Below are 26354 nucleotides of genomic sequence, written 5' to 3' on the forward strand. Positions count from 1 at the left end.
TCAATGCATTGAATGTTTAGTGACATCAGTAGACGCGACCAGTTGGGTGACTGACACAAAATGAGTTCAGGGCATCCAGCTGGGTGTACACAGCTGAAGAAGAGATTGTAATGTGCATCAGAGACAATATACTTGAGCCTGCTTCCTTTTTAAGCTGCACCAATTATTCACTATACAATTTAGTGTGCCTAATTATGGTGTCTAATCCAGTTGCTTATGAATGTGACATCTTTTCAGCCCAAAACATAATCGCAGGACAAGGACTGGGAATCAGCTGTGAATTAATCAGTCTTGAAATTGAATCCGCCAATGTCCCCGACCTGACCCTCATAGACTTGCCAGGAATAGCCAGAGTAGCAGTTGGAAACCAGCCGCTTAATATCGGAGACCAGGTACAAACAGGCCTTCTTTTCAATCTGTTAAACAAGGAATTGTTTTCGAGCAACAACTTGCATTTATAGGAAAATGTCCCAACAAAATTATCTCATTGCTGTTTGTGAAGCCTTGATGTGCACAAATTGGCTGCCATGATTCCCACATTACGGACTGGATTTAATGTTTCTGCCACCAGGAGCGGGTGGTGGGCAAAGAAAATGGCCGTCCACAAATGCGTGCCGCGTGCTGCCGCAATCTAACATGTGGCAGCTAAGGATAATATGCCAGTCGGGCCGCCCACCCCAATCACGTGTTGGGTGCCGGCTCTTCGATGCCGGCAATGGCGTCAGCTGCCTCTGCACAGGCATTGCCGCCATTTTGAAAGGGCAGCCAGAACTGCGGCTGAATTTAAATATTTAAAGCCCCCAGTACACCACAAAAAAAATTACCCCTTCCCCCCACACCCCCCCCCCCACCCAATAACACTTACTTGTGATAGTTGGTCTCTTCCCCCCTGCCACCCCCCACAAACACTTACCTGGAAGATTTGATCTAACCCCCCACAACTGTTCAAAGTGTAGAGGTCAGCCCTTCACCTCTCCCCTACACTACACATGCTGATTGGACCCTGTACCCTGCCCCCTCCCCCCCACTGCACTAAAAAACCTAAGTACCCCGCTTCTCCATCTCGGTGGCACCAGTTTTCCCTGGCCGGGAAAGTGAAGGCACGTGAGTACCGGCCACCGCACAGAAGATCCCAGGCAGCTGGTAAGATTGGTGTCAATTTGATTTAAATTTATTCATGTGCTTAATATACATATGTAAAGTTGTCTCCCAAGGCCCAGCAGCGGGGGGACCGCCACGGAGACACATCACCACCGGGAGGATCGGACACAGCTCTCCCAGCATCGGGCTCTGTGGCAGGCTGCTGCCGGTGCGATCTTCCGGACTCCCCCCACCCCCACTACAAATCCCGACGTCGGGACCTCAACAAAATTCAGCCTGAGAAGTGTGACCTCACTTCAATAGCACTTTATTGGCTGTAAAGCAATTTGGGACATCCTCAGTGCTATATAAATGCAAGTCTGTCTTCTCTTTATACTGTATTTAGATATACATATATATAAATGTCTCACATTTACTGAGACTTGTTAACAAATACTGCAATCATTTTCCAGACCATTGCAATGTATAAGAATATTTACATATCTCTACAAATTCTTAAAATAGCATCAAAATGCTCCTGGGTCTACTTTTGCAAAGAGTAAATCTTATTCTCTGCAAAACAAAAATGACACTTGCTTTGTTGTTCATTGCACTTTTATGTGGAGTTGATTGTCATATAAGAATATAAGAACTAGGAGCAGGAGTAGGCAATTCAGCCCCTCAAGCATTCAATACGATCATGGCTGATCTCATCTCGGCCTCAACTCCACTTTCCTGCCCATTCTCCATAACCCTTCAACCCATTACTATTAAAAATCTGTCTATCTCCTCCTTAAATTTACTCAATGTCCTGGCATCCACCACACTCTGGGGTAGTGAATTCCACAGACTGACGACCCTTTGAGAGAAGTAATTTCTCCTCATCTTTGTTTTAAATCTGCTACCCCTTATCTAAAACTATGACCTAGAGGAAACATCCTCTCTACGTCTACTTTGTCAATCCCCTTAATCATCTTATATACCTCAATTAGATCTCCTCTCATTCTTCTAAATGCGAGAGAGTAAAGGCCTAAACTGCTCAATCCCTCTTCATAAGACAAACCCCTCATCTCTGGAATCAATCTAGTGAACCTGCTCTGAACTGCCTCCAATGCAACTACATCCCTCCTCAAGTAAGGGGACCAAAACTGTATGCGGTCTCACCAATGCCTTGTACAATTGCAGCATCACTTCCCTACTTTTATACTCTATTCCTTTAGCAATAAATGCCAAAATTCCATTTGCCTTCCTTATTACCTGCTGTAACTGCATACTAGTTTTCTGCGATTCATGCATGAGGGCACCCAGATCCCTCTGCACCAAAGCACTATGAAGTTTCTCTCCATTTAGATAATAATCTGCCTTTCTATTCTTCCGACCAATTGGATAACCTCACACTTATCCACGTTAAACTCCATCTGCCAAATTTTGGCCCATTCACCTAACCTACCGATATCCATTTATAAATTTCTTATTTCTTTATTGCAACTTACTATCCCACCTATTTTAGTGTCATCTGCAAATTTGGCTATAGTACCTTCTAGCCCTGCATCCAAATCAGTAATATAGATTGTAAATAGTTGGGGACCGAGGACTGAACCTTGTGGCACCCCACTAGTTACATCTTGCCAACCAGAAAAAGACCCATTTATTCCGACTCTCTTTTCTATAAGCCAATCCTCTATTCAAGTTAATAAATTGCCCCTAACCCCAGGTGATCTTACCTCGTGTATTAACCTTTTGTGTGGCACCTTATCAAATGCCTTCTGGAAGTCCCGATATACTACATCTACAGGATCCCCATTATCTACTTTGCTTGTTACATCTTCGAAGAACTCTAGCAAATTAGTCAAACACGATTTACCCTTTATAAAGCCATGCTGACTCTGATGGATTGCGTTTTGACTTTCTAAATGTCATGTTATTACTTCCTTAATAATGGATTCTAACAATTTCCCAATGACAGATGTTAAACTAGCTGGTCTATAGTTTCCTACTTTCTGCCTCCCTTCCTTTTCAGGTTAAGTGAGTGGGCAACAAGATGGAAGATGCAGTATAATTTAGGGAAATGTGAAGTTATGCACTTTGGTCGTAAGAATAGCAAAGCAGAATATTTTTTGAAAGGTGTTCAACTTGTAAATGCTGATGTTCAGAGTCTTGGGTGTGCCTGTACAAGGAACACAGAAAGCTAACATGCAGGTACAACAAGCAATTAGGAAGACTTATGGCATGTACAGGAATAAGGAAGTATTGCTACAATTGTACAGGGTTTTGGTGAGACCACATCTGGAATACTGTGTGCAGTTTTGGTCTCCACATTTAAGAAAGGATATACTTGCGTTGGACAGAATATAAAAAACAGCAAAGAATGACTAAATGATTGATAAGGAAGGTAAAATTAGAGTATGAGAGAAAGCTAGCTCGAAATATAAAGACAGATAGTAAGAGTTTCTATAGATATTTAAAAAAGAAAAGCGTTAACAAAGTGAGAGTTGATCCTATAGAAAATGAGTCTGGGGAATTAATAATGGATAATAAGATGGAAGATGAATTGAACAGGTATTTTGCATTGGTCTTCACTATTGAGGATATAAGTAACATCCTAGTGTTAGCTGTAAGTCAGGAAATGGAAGGAACTCAAGAAAATTACAATCACCAGGAAGTGGTACTGAACAAATTCTTGGAGCTGCAGGCTGACATGTCTCCGGGTCCTGATGGACTTCATCCTATGGTGTTAAAAGAAGTGGCTAGTTAGATAGTTGATCCGTTAGTTTTAATTTTCCAAAATTCCCTAGATTTGGGGAAGGTTCCATTAGATTGGAAAATAGCGAATGAATCTCCTTTATTCAAAAAGGGAGGGAGACAGAAAGCAGGAAACTACAGGCCAGTTAGCTTAACATCTATCTTCGGGAAAATGTTAGAAGCAATCATTACAGACGTTATAGAAGGACATTTAGAAAAATTGAAGGTAATCAGGCAGAGTCAACATGGTTATGTGAAAGGAAAATCATGTTTAACCAATTTATTGGAGTTCTTTGAGGGAGTTACATGTTCTGTGGATAAAGGAGAACCGGTGGATGTATTGTACTTAGATTTCCAGAAGGCATTTGATAATGTACCACATCAAAGATTACTGCAAAAAATAAAAGCTCATGGTGTAGGGGGGTAACATATTGGCATGGATAGAAGATTGGCTAGCTAACAGGAAACAGAAAGTAAGCATAAATGGGTCATTTTCTGGTTGGCAAGATGTAACGAGTGGTGTGCCACAGGGCCTCAACATTTTACAATTTATATAAATCACTTAAATGAAGGGACAAAAGGTATTATTGATTGTTAAATTTGCTGATGACACAAAGATAGGAAGGACAGTAACTTGTAAAAAGGGCATAAGGGGCCTACAAAGAGATATAGATAGGTTAAGTGAGTGGGCAAAGACCTGGCAAATGGAGTGTAATGTGGGAAAGTGGGAAATTGTCCACTTTGGCAGGAAGAATAAAAAAGAAGCATATTATCTAAATGGTGAGAGATTGCAGAACTCTGAGATGCAGAGGGATCTGGGTGTCATAGTACATGAATCACAAAAGGTTAGTATGCAGGTACAGCACGTAATTAGGAAAGCTAATAGAATGTTATCGTTTATTGCAAAGGGAATTGAGTACAAAAGTAGGGAGGTTATGCTTCAGCTATACAGGGCATTGGTGAGACCACATCTGGAGTATTGTGTACAGTACTGGTCTCCTTATATAAGGAAGGATGTAAATGCTTTGGAGGCAGTACAGAGAAGGTTTACTAGACGAATACCTGGAATGGGCAAGCTGTCTTATGAGGAAAGATTGGACAGGCTAGGCTTGTATCTTCTGGAATTTAGAAGAGTAAGAGGTGACTTGATTGAAACGTATAAGATCCTGAGGGATTTTGACAGGGTGGATATGGAAAGGACGTTTCCCCCTGTGGGAGAACCTAAACTGGGGATCACTGTTTAAAAATAAGGGGTCGCCCATTTAAGACGGAGATGAGGAGAAATTTATTTTCTCAGAGGGACATGTGTCTTTGGAATTCTCTTCCTCAAAAGGCAGTGGAAGCAGCATCTTTAAACATTTTTAAGGTAGAAGTAAATCGATTCTTGATAAGTAAGGGGGGAAAAGGTTATCGGGTGTAGGAGGAAATGTGGAGTAATCAGTTCAGGCATGAACTTATTGAATGGCTGAGCAGACTCGAAGGGCCGAGTGGCCTACTTCTGCTCCTAATTCATTTGTTCGTATGAGACGGTGCAGCGAAGGTTCACTAGATTGGTCCCTGGGATGAGGGGCTGTCCTTTGATGAGAGACTAAGTTAATTGGGCCTGTATTCTCTGGAGTTTAGAAGAATGAGAGATGATCTAATTGAAACATATAAGATTCTAAAGGGGCTGGTTAGGGTAGACACTGAGATATTATTTCCGCTGGTCGGGGAATCTAAAACACAGGGGCACAGTCTCAGGATAAGGGGCTGATCATTTAAGACTGAGGTGAGGAGAAATTACTTCACTCAAAGGGTTGTGAATTTTTGAATTCTCTACCCCAGAGGGTTGTGTATGCTCCATCATTGAATACATTTAAGGCTGGGATAGACAGATTTTTGGGGTCTCAGGGAATCAAGGATTTGGCAAGCGGGTGGGAAAATGTAGTTGAATCCTAAGATCGGCCACGACCGTTTTGAATGGCAGAGCAGGCTCGATGGGCCATATGGTCTACTCCTGCTCCTATTTCTTGTGTTCTTGTGTTATAATTATGCTCATAAATTGGCACCAACCTTTCTTTGATTCTGCAGTTATGTGATCTGTGTTTCATTTCAGATTAAGAGACTCATTAAGACATTTATTCAAAGGCAAGAAACAATTAACCTTGTGGTTGTGCCATGCAATGTTGACATAGCAACCACAGAAGCTCTGAAAATGGCTCAGGAAGTGGACCCTTCTGGAGAGAGAACTCTGGGTAATTACATATCAACTAAGGAGTGGGAAACTATGAAGCTTGCTGCTAAAGAGAAAAATCTTACCATTATTGTTTGGGTAAAGAGAAGATCCAAAGAAATTGTGAAAGAATGTTTAGTGTCTGGGCATCCCAGTCTGATATATCAAGATCCTTTTTGAAGAATTTGGGCAATAAATGCTATGCTGGGAGATTGTAGATTCTACCTGCATGAGTGACCAAAGATGGGCCAAATGGTTTCTTCATCTATATCTTATGACACATCCTCACTTACAGTGGCTGATTTGTATTTGCTCTGGAAGACTGTTAGATATTACCGTCCAGTAATATGTGCTTGTCTCAGGTGGTAGGAAGAATTTTGCAGAAAGATAACACATTCCAAATGGTTCATTAAAGCAGCATGTTGCTGTGTCAGTTGTATATGCCAATGGAGAAGAATTTGTCTTGAGCCTGTAACTCTCCCCATGTTTTATTTCTGATCCCTCAAAGTGCAGTGGCTGACTGAAGGTGGGGAATATGAGAGTGATTATTATAGGTGAAAAAACCATGGCCCTGACAATTGGTGGCTTTGCTGGTGAACACCCGCAATGACTTCAGCTGGAGACCCCATAATGGCCAGAAGCTACGCCAGGAACCAGTGTGCCCAGGTACCAGCCTAATGTTGAGGTTTCCTGGATGGTCTTCCAAAAGCCGCGTCTTGATCCACTAGCTAGGAGGACATCAACTTAAAGGATCAACTGGCCTGGGTACAGAGCCTCTAAATGTCAGAAGTGCCAAGACCTGGCCCTTCTCAAGGACTCAGTCTATGGCTTGTACAGGTATATCTGTGGTGCCACCCAGGGTAGGACAGTAAGGACTATCGCCACTTTCCTTAACAGGTCCACTACTTCAGTCATCTCTTCAAAAAAATAATCAGTTTCTTCAGGCATGACTACTCTTTACAAATTCATGCTAACTCTGATCAGCTGAAAAGTTTTAAGGTGTTCAGTCACCTTAACCTTAATTATGAACTCTCGTAACTGGTCTATAATTCCCTCTCTCACCTTTCTTAATTAGCAATGTGACATGTGTAATTTTCCAATCAAAAGGAACTATTCCCAAATCGAGAGAATTTTGGAAGATTATAGTGAGCATAAATGTTCCCTCTAACATCTATTTGTTGTGCCAGCCAGCTTGTTGCATTGTGTGGTCTCTTTAAGGTTGGCACGCAGCTGCACTTGTGCACATCTTAAAGGGAATGTTGCGTGTGTGTGGCCTGTTTGTTCCCAGTGCGATATATTCCCAATTGCTGTGTGGCCACACACTAGCACAGCTTAAAGGGAATATTATTTAGGGCATCTGCAATGTTTTCACCTACTTCCTTTAAATCCCTAGTCCTGGGGATTTGTCACTCTTGAGAGCCATTATTTTCTTCATTTCTCTTACTTTGCTTATGTTCATTTTGATGCGTCCCTGCTCATGATTCAATACGGGTTTACTTGGGAAGTCCAGCATGCTGACTTGCTCTACTGTAAATACTGACAGGGGAGATGGTGGCGTAATGGTAATGTTACTGGACTAGTAATCCAGAGGTCCAGGCTAATGACATGAGGGCATGGGTTCAAATCCCAGCATGCTAGCTGGTAGAATTTAAATGCAATTAATTAATAAAAGAAAATCTGGAATTGAAAGCTAGCCATGAAACAATCATTGATTGTTGTAAAAATCCATCTGGTTCACTAATGTGGAAATCTGCCATCCTGGCCTGTACCTGGTCTGGCCTACATGTGACTCCAGACCCACAGTAATGTGGTTGACTCTTAACTGCCCTCTGAAATGATCTAGCAAGCCACTCAGTTGTCAAGGGAAATTAGGAATGGGCAACAAATGCTGACCTTGTTGCTGATGCCCACATCCCATAAAAGAATAAAAAACTGTAATCATTCAACATTCCTTATTTATCATTCACAATATCACTATCATTAGTTTTCAAGGAGCCCACGTTGCTCCTGACCACCCTCGTTTTCCTAACATAATTGCAAAAAGATTTCACTATCCCTTGGAAGTTTCATTTCATGCTCCCTTTTTGTAGCTCTTACTACCTGTTCTGTCCCCCTTCACTGCTCTTTGAATATCTCCCATTCGCTGGGAATCTGACATTTTTTGCATTTTTGTATACTTTTTCTTTTAGTTTTATGTTGTCTCTTACCTCTTGATTAGTCCACGGTTGTCTTTTTTAGCAAGTAGAACTCTTGCCCCTTAGGGGTATAAAGTAGTTCCGTATCACATTAAATTCTTTATTGAACATCTCCCACTGATCTTCTGCTGTTTTACCCATTAACAAGTTTGCCCAGTTTACTGTGCACAGTCTGTCTCATTGTGCTGAAGTTAGCCTTACCTAAATCTAGAATCTTTTTAGAAGTTTCGCATTTTTCCTTTTCAAGCATTGCATTGAACTTGATCATATGATCGCTATTCGGTAAATATTTATGCACCGTTAGGCTGCTAAATAAATCTGGCTGATTACTCATTAATAAATTTAATGTGGAATTTGCCCTTGTTGATTCTAGGACATATTGCCACAGAAAACTATCCCGGACACATTCGTGCAAGTCTGCTTATCCCAATCTATATCAAAGTTAAAATCCCCCATTCAAACCACTCTGCCTTTGCTACATGCTTGTCTAATCTACAACTTGACAGCTGTTACCAGGGGGCTGATACCACAACTCCCATCACAGTCTTAACTCCTTTTGTCTTTGGTAATTCTACACATAAATTCTCCACTGCCTAGTTTCTCTCCTATCTTCTATCATTTCATCCCTAACCACCAAGGCTGCTCCTCCTCTGCCATTTTCTAAATTTTTCCTGTAGACCTTAAAACCTGGTACATTTAGTTCCCAGTCCTGACTGCCGTGCAACTGTCTCTTAGTAAGTTACCATGTCATAGCCTTCAAGTTGAATTTGTGCCTGCAATTCATTTCATTTGTTCCTTTTACTCCATGCATTTGTTTAAAGAACACTTCATTTGGATGACACACCGTAATCTGTCCTTCTGTTCTAATGTTTTGCTCACATGTTTCTTGTTTTCTCTCTCCTGTAACTACTTTACATCTTTTACTTTTCCCATTACCTGTAGTACCTAACACACAATTTCTGACTGTTATCCTACTCTCTTCCATTTCGCTGGTATTGCACTATTATTTATACCTTTTCCACCTGAGTTTTCCCCACTTCCCATTTGCTAGTTTAAGGTCCTTGTTACCATCCTCTTTATCCTTTCCACTTGGTCCCTGGCCCCAGTCCAGTCCAATTGAAGCCCGTCTCAATGGTACAGTTCCTTGATGACCCAATACTGGTGCCAGTGTCCCATGAAATGGAACCCTTCTTTCCCACACCCCTCCTTCAACCATGTATTCACCTCTCAAATTTGAGTATCCCTGCACCAATTTGCACATGGCTCAGGTAATAATCCATAGATTATACCCCTTGAGTTCCCATTCTTTAATTTGGCTCCTAGTTCCTGTACTTTTGAAAAAGGACCTCTTGTCTATTGTTCCTTATATTGCCAGTCCCAACATTGAACACTAACTACTGGATTCTCCCCCTTCCTATCCAATATCCTTTCAAGCAGGTTCATGCTGTCACACACTCTGGCACCAGATAGGCAGCATACCATGTGGGACTCTCAATCCTGCTTATAGAGGATGTTATCTGTCTCCCTAATTGTTGAATCCCCTACAACTACCACTTTACACTTTCCCTCCTCCTCCTCCTGCCTTTGGCAGCTGCCTGCTCCAAGGTGCTACGGTACGCAATGTGGGCTGTCCTTTCGACATCTTTATCTTTATCCTCACAGGTAGAAATGCCTGTTGGGTAGGATCGATTTCTGCAGATCTTTGTTCTCTATCTCACCGAGGTTCCCCTTACTCTGCACACTATTGGTCACACCAAACCCGTTCTGAATCTGCTCCTCTCGACGAGGTGTGACCAAGGTCTTGCAGCAAACAGTCCAAATACTTCTCCCCATCCTTTATGTGTCAAAGTGTCTACAACTCACACTCCAGCTCAATGACTGAGCCGGAAAGATTTGAGATTGTGAAATCTACTGCAGATGTCTTCGCTCGAGACAGTCTCACTGTCCACAAACTCTCAGATAATACAGTCCAGGCACACAACCTATCTTCGTCTAGATTATTCATATTATTTAGATCTACCTTTTAGTTTGTTGTAAGTCTTTTCTTTTTCAACACACTAACTTACTACACTACACACTAAGCAATAAAACATTGGATAAAAATGTTAAATACTTACTGCTTCAAGCTAACACGAGCTAAGTATTGGAGGCTAAAAGTAGCACTTTCTCCCCTCTGCAGTGAAATCTTCCCTCACCAAATTCACACTCTCACCAAATTCAATTCAATTTTCAATTGTTTAAAGAGAAATGACACAGACCAGTGAATTTATTTTGCCTTTATTTTAAATCTGAAGGCATTTTAACGAAACCTGACCTGGTTGATAAAGGAACAGAGGTGAATGTGGTTGACATTGTACGGAACATAGTCGTGGAACTGAGGAAAGGTTACATGATTGTCAAGTGCCGTGGACAAAAGGACATCAATGACCAACTGACACTGGATGAGGCAACTGAACAAGAGAAGGCATTTTTTGAAGACCATGAACACTTTAGGTAATGTGTGAAGATTTTCTTCCAATTAATTTCCTCTCATTGTCCTTTCTAACGCTTCAACTTTTGACCCCGATTTACTTACAGCCCTTTCCACACTTTGTTGCTTCAATTTTATCATTTTTGTGTGTGAAATTTTTAAATATTTTTTGATCTCATTAATGTCATTCATTGGACTTTGGAACTATTCCCTTTCTATAGCTTTTTCCTATGTTTATCTGTCATGGTAATCTTCATTTCAAAGTGTTCATCAGATTATTAGTCAGACTAGTGATTGATTTCACTGCATACGTTGATCTAAAAATACTGAAACATTCAATGATTTTGAGGTCAAAAGTGTGGAATAGTACGAGTGTGGAAGAATGTTAAGATATTAGGATTTAGCCATACTAAGCCATTGTGAACATTTGAGGTCATTTCTCCAGCATAACCTAAAGTAACTTAAAGAATGTTAATATTTATCCAAAAACTTGCACAGTTTTACCTAAAGATTGCACGATCTGTTATTGGTGAAGTGTGACAATCACATACTTTGAAACAAGTGTTAAGAGCAGAAGTGTCATCACCAACAGCTGAGAAATTGACAACAATGTATGTGCGATATATATGGCCATTAATGTGTGTCATTCATTGGACTTGGGAAGAACTCCCTTTCTATAGCTTTTTCCTATGTTTATCTATCATGATAATTTTCAAAGTGTTCGTCGGATTATTAGACTAATGATAGAGTCATAGAGTCATTGGTAGCACAAAAGACGGCCATTCGGCCCATCGAGTCCATGCCGGCTCTCCACAGAGCTATCCAATCAGTCCCACTCCCCCGCTCGATCTCCATAGCCGTGCAACGTTATTCCTCTCAAATGGCCATTCAACTTCCTCTTGAAGTCATTGGTTGTCTCCACTTCCATCACCCTTGTGGGCAGCGAGTTCCAGATCATTAGGGGCATAGGAACATAGGGGCAGGAGTATGCCCTTCAGCCCATTGAGCCTGCCCCACCATTCAATATGATATTAGCTGATCATCTACTTCAATGCCTTTTTTCTGCACTATCCTCATATCCCCTTATGTCATTTTTATTTAGAAATCAGTCAATCTCTGCTTTAAACATACTCAATGAGCTTCCACAGCCCTCTGGGGTAGAGAATTACAAAGATTCACAACCCTCTGCGTAAAGAAATTTCTCTGTCCTAAGTGGCTTCCCCCTTATTTTGAAATTGTGTCCCCTGGTTCTAGACTTGCCAACGAGGGGAAATATCTTAGCTGCATCTACCCTGTCTATCCCTTTATGTATTTTGTAGGTTTCAATGAGATCACCTCTCATTCTTCAAAACTCTAGAGAATACAGGCCCAGTTTTCCCAATCTCTCTTCATAGGATAGCCCCACCATCCCGGGAACAAGTCTGATGAACTTTCGTTGCACTCTCTCTATGACAATAATATCCTCCCTAAGGTAAGGGGACCAAACCAAGTGTGGTCTAACCAAGGTTCCATACAATTGAAGCAAGACTTCACTACTTCTGTACTCAAAACCTCTTGAGATAAAGGCTAACCTTCTTAACCATTAGGATTCTTATTTGTTTGATGCACCTGCATGTTAGCTTTCAGTGACTTATTGACAAGGACACCAAGGTCCCTTTTGTACATCTACTTTCTAATCTCTTAGCATTTAAGAAATACTCTGCACCTCTATTCCTCCTACCACATTTTTCCACATTATATTCCATCTGCCCCATTCTTGCCCACTCACTAAGTCTGTCCGAATCCTACTGAAGCCACTTTGCATCTTCCTCACAATACACATTCCCACCTAGTCTTGTGTCATCCGCGAACTTGGAAATATTACATTTGGTCCCCACATCCAAATCATTGATATATATTCTGAACAGCTGGAGCTCGAGCACTGATCCCTGTGATACCCCACTAGTTACAGCCTGCCAACACGAAAATGACCCATTTATTCCTACTCTCTGCTTTCTGCCTGTTAACCAATCCTTAATTCACGCCTGTATATTACCTCCTATCCCATGTGCTTTAACTTTGCTAGCCAACCTCGTGTGGGAGACTTTATCAAAAGCCTTCTGAAAATCCAAGTATACCACGTCCCCTTTATCAATTCTGTTAGTAACATCCTCAAAAAACTCCAACAGGTTCATCAAACATGATTTCCCATTCATAAATCCATGTTGACTATGCCCAATCAGATCATTATTATCCAAGTGTCCATTTATCACATCCTTTAGAATAGATTCTAGCATTTTCCCAATGACTGATATAAGGCTAACAGGTCTGTAATTCCCTGTTTTCTCTCTCCCTCCCTTCTTAAATAGTAGGGTGACATTTGCGACCTTCTAATCTGCAGGAACCGCTCCAGAATCTATAGATTTCGGAAGATGATCACCAATGCATCCACTATTTCCATCGTTACCTCTTTCAACACTCTGGGATGTAGAATATCAGGTCCTGGGGACTTATCAGCCTTCAGCCCCATTAATTTCTCCAATACAACCTTCTTACTAATACTAATTTCCTTCAATTCCTCATTCCCCTTAATCCCTTGGATCTCCAATTCTGAGAGATTTCTTGCATCTTCCTCAGTGAAGACAGACACAAATTAATCATTTAGCTTCTCTGCCATTTCTTTATTCCCCATTATAAATTCTCCTGACTCTGCCTGTAATGGACCCACATTTGTCTTAGCCAAACGTTTCCTTTTTATTTACCTGTAGAAGCTTTTACAGTCCGTTTTCTATAATTTTTGCTAGCTTGCATTCATATTCTATTCTCCCTTTCTTTATCAGTTTCTTCGTCCTCCTTTGCTGTATTCTAAAATCCTCCCAATCCTCAGTTTTACTACTATTTCTGGCAACTTTATAAGTCTTTTCTTTTAATCTTATACAATCCTTAACTTCCTTTGTTATCCACCGTTGACTACCTTTACTTTTGGGGTTTTTGTGCCTTGAAGGAATGTATAGTTGCTGTAAACTATGTAATATTTCTTTAAAGACTATCCATTGCCTCTGTACTGTCATACTTTTTAATGTATTTTCCCAATCACCTCAGCCAATTTGCCCCTCAAACCTTCATAATTTCCTTTGCTTAAATTTAACACCCTGGCTTCAGATTGAATTACCTCACTTTCAAACATAATGTAAAATGTTATCATATTATGTTCACTCATCGCTAAAGGTTCTTTTACAACAAAATTATTCATTAGCCCTTTCTCATTATATAAAACTAAATCTAAAATAGACTGTTCTCTAGTTGGTTCCTCAACATACTGCTCTAGAAAACCATCCCTAACACACTCCAGAAACTTATTCTCCACAGCATTAGTGCTCATTATGTTTACCCAATCTATATGCCAATGGTGGTCACCCATGATTACAGTAATACTCATGCCACATGCTTCTCTAATCTCCTGATTAATACCATGCCCCACACTACCACTACTGTTTGGTGGCCTATAAACAACACCTACCAACGTTTGCTGCCCCTTGCTGTTTCTTCGCTCCACCCAAACAGATTCCACATTTTGTTCTTCCGAATCTGAAATCCTCCCTTACTAATGTACTGATCCCATCCCTTATTATCAGTGCAGCACCATCTTCTTTTCCTTTTTTGCCTGTCCTTTCTAAATGTTGAATATTCTTGACTATTCAGTTACCAGTCTTGGTCACCCTGTAGCCACGTTTCCATTATGGCAATTAGATCATACTCATTTACTTCTATTTGGGCCTTTAAATCATCTACCTTGTTGCGAATGCTGTGTGCATTCAGGTAGAGTGCCCTTTTTTTTTAGAATTAGAACATTACAGCGCAGTACAGGCCCTTCGGCCCTTGATGTTGCGCCGACCTGTGAAACCATCTGACCTACACTATTCCATTTTCATCCATATGTCTATCCAATGACCACTTAAATGCCCTTAAAGTTGGCGAGTCTACTACTGTTGCAGGCAGGGCGTTCCACGCCCCTACTACTCTCTGAGTAAAGAAACTACCTCTAACATCTGTCCTATATCTATCACCCCCTCAACTTAAAGCTATGTCGCCTCGTGTTTGCCATCACCATCCGAGGAAAAAGACTCTCACTATCCACCCTATCTAACCCTCTGATTATCTTATACGTCTCTATTAAGTCACCTCTCCTCCTCCTTCTCTCCAACGAAAACAACCTCAAGTCCCTCAGCCTTTCCTCGTAAGACCTTCCCTCCATACCAGGCAACATCCTAGTAAATCTCTTCTGCACCCTTTCCAAAGCTTCCACATCCTTCCTATAATGCGGTGACCAGAACTGCACGCAATACTCCAGGTGCGGCCTCACCAGAGTTTTGTACAGCTGCAGCATGACCTCTTGGCTCCGAAACTCGATCCCCCTACTAATAAAAGCTAACACACCATATGCCTTCTTAACAGCCCTATTAACCTGGGTAGCAACTTTCAGGGATTTATGTACCTGGACACCAAGATCTCTCTGCTCATCTACACTACCAAGAATCTTCCCATTAGCCCAGTACTCTACATTCCTGTTACTCCTTCCAAAGTGAATCACCTCACACTTTTCCACATTAAACTCCATTTGCCATCTCTCAGCCCAGCTCTGCAGCCTATCTATGTCCCTCTGTACCCTACAACATCCTTCGGCACTATCCACAACTCCACCGACCTTCGTGTCATCCGCAAATTTACTAACCCACCCTTCTACACCCTCATCCAGGTCATTTATAAAAATGACAAACAGCAGTGGCCCAAAATTGCTAACACCTCCTCCTTGTGAACCTCAATCCCATCTAGCCTAGTGGTCTGAATCTCAGTATTCTCCTCGACAACATTTTCTTTCTCTACTGTAAATACTAACGAAAAATATTCATTTAACGCTTCCCCTATCTCCTCTGATTCCACACACAACTTCCCACTACTATCCTTGATTGGACCTAATCTAACTCTAGTCATTCTTTTATTCCTGATATACCTATAGAAAGCCTTAGGGTTTTCCTTGATCCTATCCGCCAATGACTTCTCATGTCCTCTCCTTGCTCTTCTTAGCTCTCCCTTTAGATCCTTCCTGGCTAGCTTGTAACTCTCCAGCGCCCTAACTGAGCCTTCACGTCTCATCCTAACATAAGCCGCCTTCTTCCTCTTGACAAGTGCTTCAACTTCTTTAGTAAACCACGGCTCCCTCGCTCGACAACTTCCTCCCTGCCTGATAGGTACATACTTATCAAGGACACGCAGTAGCTGCTCCTTGAATAAGCTCCACATTTCGATTGTGCCCATCACCTGCAATTTCCTTCCCCATCCTACGCATCCTAAATCTTGCCTAATCGCATCATAATTTCCTTTCCCCCAGCTATAATTCTTGCCCTGCGGTATATACCTGTCCCTGCCCATTGCTAAGGTAAACCTAACCGAATTGTGATCACTATCACCAAAGTGCTCACCTACATCTAAATCTAACACCTGGCCGGGTTCATTACCCAGTACCAAATCCAATGTGGCATCGCCCCTGGTTGGCCTGTCTACATACTGTGTCAGAAAACCCGCCTTAACCTTGTCTTCTTGACATTATTCTGCATTCTAAGCCTAGTTGATGCTCGTCTTTATTTCGCCTGCCTTCTAATGTCACTTGCTACTTTTCTACCTCCTGTTACCACTTGACATCCTTCCAATTTGAGCTACTCCTCATGTTCCCATCCCCCTGACAAGCTAGTTTAAACCCTCCCCAACAGAACTAGCAAATCTTGCTGAGAGGATATAAGTTCCGATCCTTTTAAGGTGTAGCCCGCCCATCTTGTGCAGGTTCCACCTGCCCCAGATCCGGTTCCATTGCCTCAGAAATCTGATGCCCTCCCTCCTCCACCAATTCTCCAACCACGTGTTCAATAGATCAATCCTCCTGTTCCGATGCTCACTAGCACGTGGCACTGGGAGTAATCCTGAGATTACTGCTTTGGAGGTCCTGCTTTTTAATTTCCTTCCTAATTCCCTAAAATCTGCTTTAAGGACCTCATCCCTCTTCCTACCTATGTCATTGGTACCAATGTGGACCACAACCTCTGGCTGTTCACCCTCCCCCAGAAGGATGTCCTGCAGCTGCTCCGCGACATCCTTGACCCTGGCACCAGGGAGGCAACACACCATCCTGGAGTCACATTTACTGCCACAGAAACGCCTGTCTGATCCCCTGACTATTGTGTTCCCTATCACTATTGCTCTTCCACTCTTCCTCCTTCCTTCCTGTGCAGCTGAGCCACCCATGGTGCCACAGACTTTGCTCTGGCTGGTCTCCCCCGAGGAACCATTGCTCTCACCAGTATCCAAAATGGAAAACCGATTAGCAAGCAAGATAGATGCAGGGGACTCCTGCACTGCCTGTCTGGTTCTCTTATACTGCCTGGTGGTTACCCATTCCCTCTCTGCCTGCATGCTCCTAACCTGCAGTTGATCACCTCCCTAAAAGTGCTAGCCACATAGTCCTCTGCCTCATGGATGCACAACAGTGACTCCAGCCGCGCCTTGAGTTACGAAACCCAGAGCTCAAGCTTCTGCAGCCGGTGACACTTCCTGCAGATGTGTTCGTCTAGGACATGTGCGTCCATGACTTCCCACATACCGCAGGATATACATTCCACTTGGCTGAGTTGATTTGCTATAACGTAACTTTAAAAACTTTTTATTACAATGAGAAGTAAAATAACTTACTAGTTACTCACCAATCAACCTCTTCCCCTGTACCGAAGAGACAGGCAGCTACTCGAGGCTGAAAAAAGGTAGAAGAAAGAAAGAAAGGAGCCCCTCCCTCACACACCAAACTCCCACTTTACACTCGATGCACTCAAATTTATTTTCTTCTTAATTTATAGTTCCCCTCCTTACCGAACTCCCTCAATTACCAAGCTCACTTCTTAACACTCTGTACCCTCCAGCTGCACTCAATGCAAACAAGAGTCCCTGAATTTATACTCTGAAAACAATGCTGTGTCAGCTCTGCGAAAGCTCTGCTACAGCTCAGAAACTAGTTTAAGTTAGCTGCTTAATAAACTAGCTACAGATACTCTGAGTGTTAGTATATCCCTGTTTAAAACTGCAAGAAACCTAACTTAACTCTTAACTGAAACAGGAATTTCAATTAATTGCTAGATGTAAACAAAACCAGTCTTGAGAGAGTAAACCTTAAAATTCACTCACTTATGAAATACCCTTCTTGACACTCATTACCACCCGCTGTGTAAAAAAAGTGCTTCCGTGCTTCCTCATATTCCTCCTGCATCTTTTGTCCAAAACTTTCAATGTGTCCCCTAGTCCTTGTAACATTTGTTAATGGATACGCTTCTTCCTTGTCTAACTTATTTAAGCCAACCGTAATCTTGTAGCCCCCAGCGAGTTAACATCCGTAGCACTTAAAGCAGCCAGAAACACTGCACAAAGAACAGCCAGGCGCTGCGCAAATGACTACTGGAAACACCTATGCAGTCATATTCAGCTGGCCTCTGACACCAGAAACATCAGAGGAATGTATGATTGCATTAAGAGAGCTTTTGGGCCAACCATCAAGGAGATCGCCCCCCTCAAATCTAAATCAGGGGACATAATCACTGACCAACGCAAGCAAATGGACTGCTGGGTGGAGCACTACATAGAACTGTACTCCAGAGAAAATGTTGTCACTGAGACCACCCTCAATGCAGCTCAGTCTCTGCCAGTCATGGATGAGCTGGATGTACAGCCAACAAAATCGGAACTCAGTGATGACATTGATTCTCTAGCCAGCGGAAAATCCCCTGGGAAGGACGGCATTTCCCCTGAAATAATTAAGAGTGCCAAGCCTGCTATACTTTCAGCACTGTACGAACTGCTTTGCCTGTGCTGGGACGAGGGAGCAGTACCAAAGAACATGCGCGATGCCAATATCATCACCCTCGATAAGAACAAGGGTGACCGCGGTGACTGCAACAACTACCGTGGAATCTCCCTGCTCAGCATAGTGGGGAAAGTCTTCACTCGAGTCGCTTTAAACAGGCTCCAGAAGCTGGCTGAGCGTGTCTACCCTGAGGCACAGTGTGGCTTTCGAGCAGAGAGATCCACCATTGACATGCTGTTCTCCCTTCGCCAGCTACAGGAGAAATGCTGCAAACAACAGATGCCCCTCTACGTTGCTTTCATTGATCTCACCAAAGCCTTTGACATCGTCAGCAGACGTGGTCTCTTCAGACTACTAGCAAAGATCAGATGTCCACCAAAGCTACTAAGTATCATCACCTCATTCCATGACAATATAAAAGGCACAATTCAGCACAGTGGTGCCTCATCAGACCGCTTTCCTATCCTGAGTGGCGTGAAACAGCCACCTACACTGTTTGGGACCTTCTTCTCCCTGCTGCTCTCACATGCGTTCAAGTCTTCAGAAGAAGGAATTTTCCTCCGCACAAGATAAGGTGGCAGGTTGTTCAACCTTGAGCGAAGACCAAAGTATGGAAAGTCCTCATCAGGGAACTCCTCTTTGCTGATGATGCTGCATTAACATCTCACACAGAAGAGTGTCTGCAGAGTCTCATCGACAGGTTTGTGGCTGCCTGCAACGAATTTGGCCTAACCAGCAGCCTCAAGAAAACGAACATCATGGGACAGGATGTCAGAAATGCTCCATCCATCAATATCGGCAACCATGCTCTGGACGTGGTTCAAGAGTTCACCTACCTAGACTCAACTATCACCAGTAACCTGTCTCTCGATGCAGAAATCAACAAGCGCATGGGAAAGGCTTCCACTGCTATGTCCAGACTGGCCAAGAGAGTGTGGGAAAATGGCGCACTGACAAGGAACACAAAAGTCCGAGTGTATCAAGCCTGGGTCCTCAGTACCTTGCTCTATGGCAGCGAGGCCTGGACAACATGATGGGCAGCACAGTGGCGCAGTGGTTAGCACCGCAGCCTCACAGCTCCAGCGACCCGGGTTCACTTCTGGGTACTGCCTGTGTGGAGTTTGCAAGTTCTCCCTGTGTCTGCGTGGGTTTCCTCCGAGTGCTCCGGTTTCCTCCCACATGCCAAAGACTTGCAGGTTTAAAGGTTAATTGGCCATTATAAATTGCCCCTAGTATAGGTAGGTGGTAGGGAAATATAGGGACAGGTGGGGATGTGGTAGGAATATGGAATTAGTGTAGGATTAGTATAAATGGGTGGTTGATGGTCGGCACAGACTCGGTGGGCCGAAGGGCCTGTTTCAGTGCTGTATCTCTAAACTAAACTAAACATATGTCAGCCGAGAGCGACATCTCAATTCATTCCATCTTCGCTGCCTCCAGAGAATCCTTGGCATCAGGTGGCAGGACCGTATCTCCAACACAGAAGTCCTCAAGGCGGCCAACATCCCCAGCATATACACCCTACTGAGCCCAATGGCGCTTGAGATGGCTTGGCCATGTGAGCCACATGGAAGATGGCAGGATCCGCAAGGCAACATTGTACAGCGAACTCGTCACTGGTATCAGACCCACTGGCCATCCATGTCTCCACTTTAAAGACGTCTGCAAACGCGACATGAAGTCCTGTGACATTGATCACAAGTCATGGGAGTCAGTTGCCAGTGATCACCAGAGCTGACGGACAGCCATAAAGGCGGGGCTAAAGAGAGGTGAGTCGAAGAGACTTAGCAGTTGGCAGGAAAAGAGACAGAAGTGTAAGGAGAGAGCCAACTGTGTAACAGCCCCGACAACCAATTTTATCTGCATCAACTGTGGAAGAGTCTGTCACTCTATAATTGACCTTTACAGCCACTCCAGATGCTGCTTCACAAATCACTGACCACCTCCAGGCGCTTACCCATTGTCTCTCGAGACAAGGAAGACGAAGAAGAAGAAGAAAAAGAATCTTGTACACCTCTATCAAACTTCCCCTCAATCTCTTTTACTCCAAGAAGAACAACCATAGCTTCTCCAACCTAGCCTTGTAGCTAAAATCCGTCATCCCTGGAACCATTCTGGTAAATCACCTCTGCACCCTCTCAAGGATGCTCACATCCTTCCTAAAGTGTGGTGACCAGAACTGGTTGCAATACTCTAGTTGTGGCCTAACCAGACCTTTATAAAGGTTCAGCGTAACCTCTCTGCTTTTTCACTCAATACCTCTATTTATGAAGCCTATATCCTATATGCTTTGCTAACCACTCTCTCACTATGTCCTGGCACCTTCAAAGATCTATGCACATGCATCCGCAGGGCCCTCTGTTCCTGCACACTCTTTAGAATTGCGCCATTAAGTATATATTGCCTCTCCCTATTCCTTCTGCCAAAATACATCACCTCACATGTGTCAGTATTAAATGTCATCTGCCACCTGTCTTCCCACTCCACTAGCCTATCTATGTCCTGTTGCAGATAGTTCATACCATCCTCACTGTTGCCGTACCTCCAAGTTTGGTGTCATTGGCAAATTTTGAGATTCTACTCTGTATTCCGAGATCCAAATCATTTATATATAATCAAAAAAAAGTAGTCCCGGCACTGACCTTGGGGACCACCACTGTCTACCATCCTCCAGTCTGAAAAACAATCAATTACTACGACTTGTTTTCTGTCCTTAAGCCAATTTTTTATACTATTGGACACTGACATTCCTATTTCATGAACCTCAATTTTATAACCAGCCTTTTATGTGGTACCTTATCAAACCCTTTCTTAAAATCCATGTAAAGAACATCCACCGCATTCCTGTCATCAAACTTCTCTGTTATTTCATCAAAAAACTCAATTAGATTAGTCAAGCATGATCTACCTTTTACAAATCCATGGGCTATCTTTAATTAACTCAAACCTCTCTAAGTGTCCATTGATATTTTCCTTGATTGTTGTTTCTAAAACCTCACGCACCACTGATGTTAAACTAACAGGCCTGTAGTTACTAGGACTGTTCTTACATCTTTTCTTGAAAAAGGGTGTCACATTTGTCACTGTCCAATCGTCTGGCACCTCCCCCGTATCCAGGGAAGATTGGAAGATTATGGTAAGCCCTTCTGCTATCTCCATCCCAATTCCTTTAGCAACCTGGGATGCAAGCCATCCAGATTATGTGACTTATCTACCCTAAGCATAGCCAACCTTTTTAGTACCTCTTCCCTCTCAATTTTTATCCTATCTGTTTCCTCTACTCTCTCCACTTCCACTGATATATTGTCAGATTCCATTCCCTTAGTGAACACTGAAAGAAAGTACTCATTAAGTGTATTAGCCTTGCCCTGTGCCTCTAAGCATATATTACCCTAATCGGCCCCACTCCACCCCTTGCTACTCACATAATATTTACATGCCGGTACAAGATCTTTAGGTTCCCTTTTATGTTGACTGCCATTCTACTCTCATCTTCTCTCTCTGCCAGTCTTATTTTTGTCTTCATCTCCACTCTCAAATTATTATATCAGAACTGGAAAGGACTTCTGATGAAAGGTCACAGACCTGCAATGTTAACTCTGCTTCTCTCTCCACAGATGCTGCCTGACCTGCTGAGTATTTTCAGCACTTTCTGTTTTTATGCCTCTTTTCTAGTTGTGCTGATCACGGAAGTTGTCCTGAACACATTTCAGAAATTCCACCCCTCTTTACCCTTTACTCTAAAATAATCCCAATAGATAGTGGCTGCAGGGATGGTGTAGGAGGGAGGGTTTTGGTTTCCTGGATAATTGGGGCTCTTTCTGGGGTAGGTGGGACCTCTACAAACAGGATGGTCTTCACCTGAACCAGAGGGGTACCAATATCCTGGGGGGGAGATTTGCTAGTGCTCTTCGGGGGGGTTTAAACTAATTCAGCAGGGGAATGGGAACCTAAATTGTAGTTCCAGTGTACAAGATGTTGAGAGTAGTGAGGTCAGGGATAAGGTTACAAGGATGCAAGAGGGCACTGGCAAGCAAGAACTTGGTTTAAAGTGTGTCTACTTCAACGCCAGGAGCATCCGGAATAAGGTGGGTGAGCTTGCAGCATGGGTTGGTACCTGGGATCTCGATGTAGTGGCCATTTCGGAGACATGGGTAGAGCAGGGGCAGGAATGGATGTTGCAGGTTCCGGGATTTAGATGTTTCAGTAAGAACAGAGAAGATGGTAAAAGAGGAGGGGGTGTGGCATTGTTAATCAAGGAGAGTATTACAGTGGCAAAAAGGACGTTTGAGGACTCGTCTACTGAGGTCGTATGGGCCGAGGTTAGAAACAGGAGAGGAGAGGTCACCCTGTTGGGAGTCTTCTATAGACCTCCGAATAGTTCCAGAGATGTAGGGGAAAGGATAGCGAAGATGATTCTCGACAGGAGCGAGAGTAACAGGGTAGTGGTTATGGGGGACTTTAACTTTCCAAATATTGACTGGAAATACTATAGTTCGAGTACTTTAGATGGGTCAGTTTTTGTCCAGTGTGTGCAGGAGGGTTTTCTGACACAGTATGTAGACAGGCCAACCAGGGGCGATGCCACATTGGATTTGGTACTGGGTAATGAACCTGGCCAGGTGTTAGATTTAGATGTAGGTGAGCACTTTGGTGATAGTGATCACAGTTCGGTTAGGTTTACCTTAGCGATGAGCAGGGACAGGTATATACCGCAGGGCAAGAATTATAGCTGGGGGAAAGGAAATTATGATGCGATTAGGCAAGATTTAGGATGCGTAGGATGGGGAAGGAAACTGCAGGGGATGGGCACAATCGAAATGTGGAGCTTATTCAAGGAGCAGCTACTGCGTGTCCTTGATAAGTAAGTACCTGTAAGGCAGGGAGGAAGTTGTCGAGCGAGGGAGCCGTGGTTTACTAAAGATGTTGAAGCGCTTGTCAAAAGGAAGAAGAAGGCTTATGTTAGGATGAGACGTGAAGGCTCAGTTAGGGCGCTTGAGAGTTACAAGCTAGCCAGGAAGGATCTAAAAGGAGAGCTAAGAAGAGCAAGGAGAGGACACGAGAAGTCATTGGCGGATAGGATCAAGGAAAACCCTAAGGCTTTCTATAGGGATATCAGGAATAAAAGAATGACTAGAGTTAGATTAGGTCCAATCAAGGATAGTAGTGGGAAGTTGTGTGTGGAATCAGAGGAGATAGGGGAAGCGTTAAATGAATATTTTTCGTCAGTATTTACAGTAGAGAAAGAAAATGTTGTCGAGGAGAATACTGAGATTCAGACTACTAGGCTAGATGGGATAGAGGTTCACAAGGAGGAGGTGTTAGCAATTTTGGAAAGTGTGAAAATAGATAAGTCCCCTGGGCCAGATGGGATTTATCCTCGGATTCTCTGGGAAGCCAGGGAGGAGATTGCAGAGCCTTTGTCCTTGATCTTTATGTCGTCATTGTCGACAGGAATAGTGCCGGAAGACTGGAGGATAGCAAATGTTGTCCCCTTATTCAAGAAGGGGAGTAGAGACAGCCCTGGTAATTATAGACCTGTGAGCCTTACTTCGGTTGTGGGTAAAATGTTGGAAAAGGTTATAAGAGACAGGATTTATAATCATCTAGAAAAGAATAAGTTCATTAGCGATAGTCAGCACGGTTTTGTGAAGGGTAGGTCGTGCCTCACAAACCTTATTGAGTTTTTCGAGAAGGTGACCAAACAGGTGGATGAGGGTAAAGCAGTGGATGTGGTGTATATGGATTTCAGTAAGGCGTTTGATAAGGTTCCCCACGGTAGGCTATTGCAGAAAATACGGAAGTATGGGGTTGAAGGTGATTTAGAGCTTTGGATCAGAAATTGGCTCGCTGAAAGAAGACAGAGGGTGGTGGTTGATGGCAAATGTTCATCCTGGAGTTTAGTTACTAGTGGTGTACCGCAAGGATCTGTTTTGGGGCCACTGCTGTTTATCATTTTTATAAATGACCTGGAAGAGGGTGTAGAAGGGTGGGTTAGTAAATTTGCGGATGACACGAAGGTCGGTGGAGTTGTGGATAGTGCCGAAGGATGTTGTAGGGTACAGAGGGTCATAGATAGGCTGCAGAGCTGGGCTGAGAGATGGCAAATGGAGTTTAATGCGGAAAAGTGTGAGGTGATTCACTTTGGAAGGAGTAACAGGAATGCAGAGTACTGGGCAAATGGGAAGATTCTTGGTAGTGTAGATGAACAGAGAGATCTTGGTGTCCAGGTACATAAATCCCTGAAAGTTGCTACCCAGGTTAATAGGGCTGTTAAGAAGGCATATGGTGTGTTAGCTTTTATTAGTAGGGGGATCGAGTTTCGGAGCCACGAGGTCATGCTGCAGCTGTACAAAACTCTGGTGAGACTGCACCTGGAGTATTGCGTGCAGTTCTGGTCACCGCATTATAGAAAGGATGTGGAAGCTTTGGAAAGGGTGCAGAGGAGATTTACTAGGATGTTGCCTGGTATGGAGGGAAGGTCTTACGAGGAAAGGCTGAGGGACTTGAGGTTATTTTCGTTGGAGAGAAGGAGGAGGAGAGGTGACTTAATAGAGACATATAAGATAATCAGAGGGTTAGATAGGGTGGATAGTGAGAGTCTTTTTCCTCGGATGGTGATGGCAAACACGAGGGGACATAGCTTTAAGTTGAGGGGTGATAGATATAGGACAGATGTTAGAGGTAGTTTCTTTACTCAGAGAGTAGTAGGGGCGTGGAACGCCCTGCCTGCAACAGTAGTAGACTCGCCAACTTTAAGGGCATTTAAGTGGTCATTGGATAGACATATGGATGAAAATGGAATAGTGTAGGTCAGATGGTTTCACAGGTCGGTGCAACATCGAGGGCCGAAGGGCCTGTACTGCACTGTAATGTTCTAATTAAATTCTCCCAATATCACCACACTGTAGATCTTGCACATCTCTGTGATTTCCCTGCAGATTTGGTCTTCTATCTCTCTCTCTCTCTCACTATTTGGAGGCCTATAGTATACCCTTGGTAACATAATCATGCCTTTTGTCCTCCTCAACTCTAATCGAATAGATTCTGTCCTTACCCCTTCAAGGATATCCTCCCTTTCCAACACTACAATGTCTTCCCTAATCAGGACTGCCACCCCATCTCCCTATTTTTCTTCTCTATCTTTGCTGGACACTTTATATCCTTGTATATTAAACGCCCAGTCCTCGCCATTTTTAAGCCACGTTACCATTATTGCCACTACATCATATTCCCAAACTGCTGTTTGTGCTTGTAGCTCACCAACTTTATTCACCACACTTTGTGTTTACGCACATGCATTGTAATCCTGTCTTGGCATTCCTCGTAGTCCTTCTCTGCTCCCATCTAATACTGAACTAATCCCCTCTCTAGTACTGTCCATTACTCTCACATTATGCACCTCTTCCTCTTTACTTCTATATGCTGGTGTCCATCCCTCTGCCAATTTAGTTTAAACCCTCCCCAACCAAACTAAGTGAATCTCCCCACGAGGACATTGTTCCCAGTCCTGTTGAGGTGCAGCCTGTCTCTTTTGAATAGGTGCCTATTATTATGACATCACTGTGATCACACTTTTCGATATTTTTTTTTCCTCCTGCTATTCTATCTATTTTTCATATTTCTGTGGTGAATTGTTTTAAATACAAACTTGAAGTTCATGGGATGGCAGTCTTGTTTGTGATACCCTACGCTCCTCTCTCTGGCTCCATACTGTAAGCTCACATTATATGGACTTCATTCCATGCTCAAGGAAACTCCAGCCATGCAACTCTC

General features: G+C 43.1%; 1 protein-coding gene across 1 annotated transcript in view; it reads left to right on the plus strand.

The window, feature by feature from the left end:
* Positions 1 to 26354, plus strand: part of LOC137374699 (interferon-induced GTP-binding protein Mx3-like) — a 108171-nt gene that overhangs the window by 46280 nt on the left and 35537 nt on the right. The window contains exons 5-7 of the mRNA XM_068041220.1: positions 238 to 392; positions 5918 to 6056; positions 10524 to 10722. Coding sequence (XP_067897321.1) covers positions 238 to 392; positions 5918 to 6056; positions 10524 to 10722 — 493 coding nt within the window. The remainder of the gene's footprint in view (positions 1 to 237; positions 393 to 5917; positions 6057 to 10523; positions 10723 to 26354) is intronic.

This window comes from Heterodontus francisci, chromosome 10, assembly GCF_036365525.1.
Source record: "Heterodontus francisci isolate sHetFra1 chromosome 10, sHetFra1.hap1, whole genome shotgun sequence".
Taxonomy (NCBI): Eukaryota; Metazoa; Chordata; class Chondrichthyes; order Heterodontiformes; family Heterodontidae; genus Heterodontus; species Heterodontus francisci.